The sequence below is a fragment of the Rhinolophus ferrumequinum genome, chromosome 11 (assembly GCF_004115265.2).
Source record: "Rhinolophus ferrumequinum isolate MPI-CBG mRhiFer1 chromosome 11, mRhiFer1_v1.p, whole genome shotgun sequence".
In the NCBI taxonomy this organism is placed as follows: domain Eukaryota; kingdom Metazoa; phylum Chordata; class Mammalia; order Chiroptera; family Rhinolophidae; genus Rhinolophus; species Rhinolophus ferrumequinum.
The window spans coordinates 36,806,939-36,813,745 of NC_046294.1; the positions used below are offsets into that span (position 1 = coordinate 36,806,939).

Consider the following 6,807-nt stretch of genomic DNA (forward strand, 5'->3'; position numbering starts at 1 on the left):
TCATGGAGCCTGACGGGGTGTCACAGTCGCCACCAGTTTTTCAGCCCTGGCCAAAGGGTCTAGAAGTGACCAAAGGTGCAGGCCCGTGTGGTGACTGGCCCTGGGGAGTCTGGTTTGGGGAGCAGAGCTTTAATGGGGCCTCAAGAAGTCATGGGAGTGACCAAGGACAAGGGGAGGGGCCGAGATCTCAGCAGAAGCCTGTTCTCTGTCTCCATGCCCCTGAAATCCTGATGTCCTGACTCCCTGTGAGGACGTGCTGAGTGGGCTGCGAGATGGTCAGTGTGGCTTTCTCTGGCCGGGGAGACAGTCCATGGCTCACCCAGACCCTTCCTCCTAATGATCTCCGGGCTCCCTGTGGCCCACTCAGCAATTCTGAGCTCCTCCCCATGTCGAGGGATCTAGTGGGGGTACTCCCCCCACACCGTAGTACCCTTCTGTTCAGCTTGTGTTGCCCTGTCCATGGGGACCTACCATCCTCAGCTTCCTTAGCACCAGCAGGTCCCAAACCTAACACCCGCTCAGTGAGCAGGGCTTCCCTCACCGCGCCACGGAGTGGCCCCCTTTGCTGCAGCCTTTCCTCCTTCTTGTTCCCTCTCCCCATCCCAGAGGCATAGCTGGGATCTGCACGTCAACCTCAGCCAGGACCCACAGATGTGCCCCCCAAGCCCAGGCCATTAATGGTGGGCAGTGGGGCCCATGCCACCCCAGCCCTGCTAAGTGGGGCATCTGGTTCTGTGGGAACAGACGAAGAGCCTAACACACCGCTTAATTCCTGTGTGTCCGTCTAGCGCAGCAGCTGGCCCTCCTCCCGCCTAAAGCCCCCCTGTCCTCCAGGAGCGTGCCACCTTACCCCCCCTTAAGCAACGGACTCCACTACACCTTTGTCTAACACCTTCCAAGTAAGAGCCCCTGCCTGGCGTGCCCCCACCTGTAGTGCTGAGCATGCCCCCTCTTCTCCCTGCTCTGCTGAGACGAATGCAGTGCCACCTGCTGACGCTTCCCTCCACTGGCAAAGCGGCCGCTGGGGAGACCGCCCTGGACTGGTAGGCAGGTGGGGGACTGATGTGTTTTAGGAACTCACCCTCAGTGACTCCAGTACCACTCCAGTACTGTAAGATCCAAGCCCCCTGCCTCCTGGAAGTCTCAAGAGCTGAACTGCACCCCTCCCCACCTGCTCTCCTTCCCACAGGCACGAGCATACGCCAAGGGATCAGTGCAGGCCAGCCTGCTAGCCAGGGGGCATCAGAAAGGGAGAGTTAGATCCTGGCCGTTCAGGGTTCTGGCCAAAGAAATCAAAGAACCGGAAGACTGAAAAAAGTCCAGTGTACAGATGATGACACGGGGGCCCAGGGAAGGGATGGGGGCCCGCTCCAGGTCGCATGGACTTGGTGCCCGAGCCAGGACTAGGAGGGCCTTGCAGTCACGTGAGCACCTTGGGATGGAGAGGAATGGAAGCTTCAGGGGGAGGCCACCCAGGGCGATGTGAAATTGGCCCTCAGCCATTCAGAAGGTTCCAGCACAACCCCTCTCAGTTTTCCTCATGTGAGTGTTTCGTGATGAGGCACAGTGTGGGATTAAGGAAGGAGCACTGGACCAGGAGTCGGGAGCACTGGACCCCGCGTCTGGTCCAGTCCTGTGGTGAGGTCTCAGCCGGGGCTCCTGCTTCGGTGCCCAGGTGCCGTACCTGGACAAGGAGGGGTCCGATCAGAAGTCTCAGCTGCCCTTGCTCTGACATCCCCCCTCGCCATCATGTTGTAGGGTTCCCCCTCTCTCTATATATACTTAGGGTTACTGTTGTTGAGTACCCACCATGTGCCAGGCGTTGTGCTAAGCATCTACTTTGATCCACACAACAACCTTATGAAGATACTCACCCGCATTTTACAGATGAGGAATCGAAGCTCAGACCTTGAGGGATTTGCCCAAGCAGTGGCAGCTGTAAGTGTCAGAGCCAGGCTTTGAACCTCTTCCCCACCTGTGGACTCATCTGGGCCACCCCCCAAGAGCTCCAGCTCTTCGGACAAGGGCGTGAAGTGAGGGAAGTGAGGGACGGACCGTGTGAGCCTAGGGGGCAGGGGCATGGTTTTCAGCAGGTGTCTGCCAGCCTGGGCATAGCCCAGCCCTGGAGCAGAGTCAGCAGGCCTGCCAGCCTGAGGGCGCAAGGAAGAGGTCGGCCTGCTTGGGCCAGCTCTCGGGAGGTGTGGGACAGAGAGCCTGTGATTGAAGAACCACAGGAAGTCCTCCAGCTGGATCCTTCGTCAGGGCCGCCGGGACCTGCTGGTGCCGCGGTGACGTGTGGAGTTTCTTCTGGAGATCTGAGTGTAGTGACACAGTCCAAATCACAGAGGGGCAAGGGAGAGGCTCTCTTCCTCCCAGCTTTTGGTGGCCCCGTGGCTGTGAAATAGGCCTTTCATGCTCTTTTCAGAGCACATCCACGTGTTCTTTTATCCTCAAAGTATCCTCACGAGGAGCATTTTTTTAGATTAAAAAAACAAGGCTCATGGAGGCGCAGAGAGTTACCTCAAGTCCCTCAGGAAGGGTAAGGGCAAGGCCAGAGCTGGACCCCAGAGTCTTCTTTCCTGAGACCGTTTACTCTATCAGAGCAGGGGCCCAATTTAGGGGCCAGCATGTGTCTGGCAAACTTCCTAGAAGTGGTTGGGTGGAGGGAGGGTGGGGCCAAGCGCCTGTGAGTCCTGGAAGCCGAGGGTCCCCCAGCGGTGGCCACATTGCCCCAGCCCTCTGCTCTGCTGCTCTCTGTCTGTCAGCCTTCCGTTCCCTGTCACGTGTATGCCGACATGCCCACCGCCTGCTCCCCAGATGTGGGCAGGGTCCTGCCAGTTTCTCATCGTCTCCTGTGCTTTTTGCCAGCCCAGGCGGTGACTGACCCGTGATCCAGCATGCGGAGGAGAAGTCTAGAGCCAGGGGTCCAGTGGAACCAGCTTCCTCCGAGGAGACAGACTTTCCTTCCCACAACGAAACCCCTTCCGGCTGAGTAGGAGTTCTGTCTGGAGGAAGGAGTAGCCCATCACCTGCAAGTGTCCGTCACAGGGCCAGGTCCATCCCTACCCCCGGACTTGTGTTGTTAGTTCAGACTTCTTTTTACATATGACAAACGCACTTTTGATACACACTAAAATACTGACACTGTATTTTAGAATCAGAATATATTTTATAATGTTCACCTCAAGGGCTGAGTGGCTGGAATGATGAGGATGCAGGATTTTGGAGCTGCACATACAGGTCCAGGTACCACTGGGTGGGAGGTGTGGGTGGGGGGAGAAGGACAGGGCAAGCAGAGGCCAGTCCAACATCCGATGAACTCAGGTGAAGGCTGGATGTGAGAACGTGCTTCCAGAGGATTCCAGCAGTAGGCTTGTTGGTACGCAGTCTGGAGGAAGAGGGGCCCTTTGGCTTCAGAGAGCACCATCCCTGACCTGGCCTGATGACCAGCTCTGGAGAGTGAAATTCCATCGGGATGGCACGTGGACCCCAAGTCTGTGCCTTGACCCTTGGGTTTGGTTTCGGGGCAAAAGTGAGTTCAAGAACTTTGGCTCTCAACCTACCCATGAGGGTCTCTCAGCAAAGGGCTCTTCTCAGAAAGAAAAAACCAGTTTGCTTCAATTTAAAAAACTACACTTTGAAATATGAAGAGGTGAGATGGAAGCACCTTTTATTGTATCATAAGCAATAAACTCCACACTGGGTGGCATCTACCTAAAACCGCTTGACTCCACACAAGGCTGTGATTGATAGACAGACATCCCGGGATGTTTGCTGCCTGCCCCTGGAGAATCTAAGTCACCTTCCCCAGGACTGGGCCTCGTGGCAGGAGGGCTGGCGATGTGCCCCCACCACCCCTGATGGCCAGCAGCCAGCCGGGCATGATGGCAGGGCTTGGATTTGACTTCCAGCCCCAAATGAGGAGGGGTTTGCTGAGCCAGGCGCTGTGTTTGTGGCCCTTTATTTAAATCATGAGCTCATGATATTCTGCGTACAGAAAATGATGTTTAAAGGAAAAAAACTCCATTGGGTGGAGCCACACTTTAAATGAAAATTTGTCTTTGACTATGGTCAGAAAAAATCTTGAATATATTTAGAAGTTGCTGTCTATTTTTAACTAACTCCATATGCTGCCAGTATCGACTTCATGACATTTGCCAAAATAAGATTTTATTTTTGCCTTTATAAGATTTTGTTGGAAAAATGAAATGAATATTTTGCAAGAAAAAGTTAATTTAAATAAAATTGTAATGGTTTGCAAAAAAAAAAAAAAAGTGATGTACAGATTAAAATATTAACCTGATAATGCTTCCTGCCTCTTGCTCGCTGTATCTCAGGAGTGGCCTGTGTTTGTTTGTTTTTTTTGGGGGGGTTTGTTTGTTTGTTTTGTTTTTCCATTTCTTTGAAAAATTCCCACTGTCAGCTCTTGATCCTGCTTGTGTTCACCTATGAAAAGTTTCTCCTGATGACAGTTCCTTGACACTTGATTGACTTCAGAGGCCTAGGAGAAGAAGCCCATCTCCTGGGCCTAGGCAGCTGCTCAGGCTAGTCCCTGCCCCCCACCTCCCCACCCCTCTGGAGGAACCGCTGGGCTGTGGAGTCCGTGTGGGGCAGGTTTGGCAGGCAGACTGCAATCCAAGATGGCAGGAGGGACACCACGGGCCCCCTTCCAACCCACACGCCGCCCGATCTTTCCAATGAGGTAGGTTAGTGATGGACCATTGCAAACTGGGTTTGTATTTAATTCGCTTTGACTTGTGATGTATGCTTAAAACAGAAGGCAAGAGGCCAATTCAATTTAGGGATGTGTATATTTCCAAGTTTGTTGTTATGGCAGTTTTTCTCTATTGCCAAGAAGAGCACCCAAGGTTTAGAGTGACTTTCCAGCAATTTAAACTGGAGAAAATAGTTTCCAAGGCATTCAGAATAGGGGATACGGCTCCTCTTTTAAGCCACTGATCTCTTTTTGAATTTTAAACTAAAAAATGCTCTCCTGTTTTAAGCATTACTTGGAGATATCTCCATAACAGACCAAAGGGGGTTGGCAGGGGAGGATTCCTCTATGATTGATTGCAAAGGAGAAAAGAAATGTTACAGGGGGCAATCCCCCCACACAGAGTGGCCGTCTGTAGATGTTTTCTCAGTGAAACCATGTCAGTGGTTTTCCTACTGTTGGTCTCAGTTTCTGTTTCACACACACACAATCCTGTGTAAGAGGGAACATGGCGACTCTCTAACTGTTCTCTCCAGCTCCAGCAGGAAGGAGGTGTAACCTGTTCAATAAGAAGCGTGGCCCAAATTTCAGTCCACACAGAGCATGACAAGCCCCAATCTCACTCCATGAGGAACACAGGAAGTTTGAAAAATGCATGCTCCAGCTGCATGACATATAAGCGGGCAACATGGCACAGCCTCCTTCTCATCCCTCTGGAGAGGAAGGACTCTTGTTACCTGAGGTAAGATGGGGCCATCTGTGAGAGTACTGGCCGCCCAGGGGCGCTCCCATGGGGACAACTCTGGGAAACTCCATGTGGCCCATGATTTCAGCCTCACTTCTTTACAGGGGACCACAGGGTGAGCAGAGTTTTAAATGATGGGATTGCAGTTGACAAAGGGGACATGAACGGGCTTCTCCTGCATCTGTTCGTTGACATCCACTCCTGAGTTTTAACTTTAACCCGGGCCCAGGTTGAGAACCAGTGAGAATACTTTAGGATCTAGTATGAAAGATGGGAGCTGGGAATTAAATCTTTTCCTAATCCCCGCTTGAGCCTCCTGAACTGCCCAGATTGGCAGCCTGCCCAGGGCATTGTTTAAATCTTTGAAGTTGAGATGCGTGCACATTTGTGAGTGCACATGAGGAGATGTACCCAGACTGATGGGAATGCTGAAAACAAGCCTCTTGTTTGCTCCCATCATTCACTTTTCCGCGTACCTTTGTGTCTGGCTGTGGGGTGGAAACTGCTCTCAGCCCCTTCCCCCCCTTGGCCCTCTTCAGTTAAGCTGGATTCCCCAGAATTTTCCTGACTGTTGTAGGTTGCAGCCCAAGGCCAGGGAAGCCTCCTTTTGCCCATGGGCAGCTAGGGGATGGAAGGTGTTGGAGGTGGGTAGATGCAGACACCGACTCAACCAGACAAGACCCCGTCTTAGGCTTTGGACATTTCCCCAACTGCGGTACAGTACTCCATGGCGAGTCCTTTTTTGTTCACACCAAGGGTGGGAAAAAAGCAGCAAATTATTTGTCTAATCCGCAAATCACATTTCTGAGACATGGCAGGCAAATGCTGCGAGCCCTCTGCTTCCATCAGACACCGGGGTGCATAAGGACTTTGCCCATGTGGGTTTCGTGCTGTTATGAAAAGAACAAAGAGACAAGGCTGGGGGGATGTGAAAAATGGCAGCCCCTCCCGTCCGGTAAACATGCCATTGCTTTGCTGCCTCCACTCCAAAGGCGACCACTTTCATTGCTCTCCAAGCAAAGAAACCTTTCTTCAGAGCGAGTGGCGGGGTACAAAGGCAGAGTACAAAATGTGTGTACATCACAGTCCCCGCAATTCTGTTTGAACAAGCGTATTGATTGGGTCTGACCCCGTTCCATTTTTTCCCTATTATTTGAAAAGGTGCATCTAAGTGTACTGAATTGAATCAGCAGAGCTGAACTTTCCATGAAAACTTCTCAAGGTATTTCTTTAGTTCAAAGCTTTTGAATTTTAAAGGGCATTTTTAATATGAGTCTGTTGAGTATTCTCTGCCACAGCCCAACAAGGGATGTTAAATGCAGATGACACTGGAACGAGGGCACATGTG

The 6,807-nt window shown here is 52.2% G+C and overlaps 1 protein-coding gene across 9 annotated transcripts in view; it reads left to right on the plus strand.

Moving 5' to 3' along the window:
* PLEKHA7 (pleckstrin homology domain containing A7) overlaps window positions 1-4,232 on the plus strand; it is a 203,022-nt gene extending 198,790 nt beyond the window's left edge. The window contains exons 28-29 of one of the 9 annotated variants that reach the window (XR_004424362.1): window positions 794-899; window positions 2,869-4,231. Coding sequence is in view for 8 of the 9 variants with exons in the window: in XM_033120335.1 (XP_032976226.1) it covers window positions 789-889 (101 nt within the window). In the remaining variant the exon portion in view is untranslated. Of the gene's footprint in view, window positions 1-788; window positions 900-2,868 lie in introns of all 9 variants that reach the window. The other 8 variants (XM_033120335.1, XM_033120329.1, XM_033120330.1 and 5 more) reach the window with 8 other exon arrangements.
* Window positions 4,233-6,807: the final 2,575 nt, after the last annotated feature.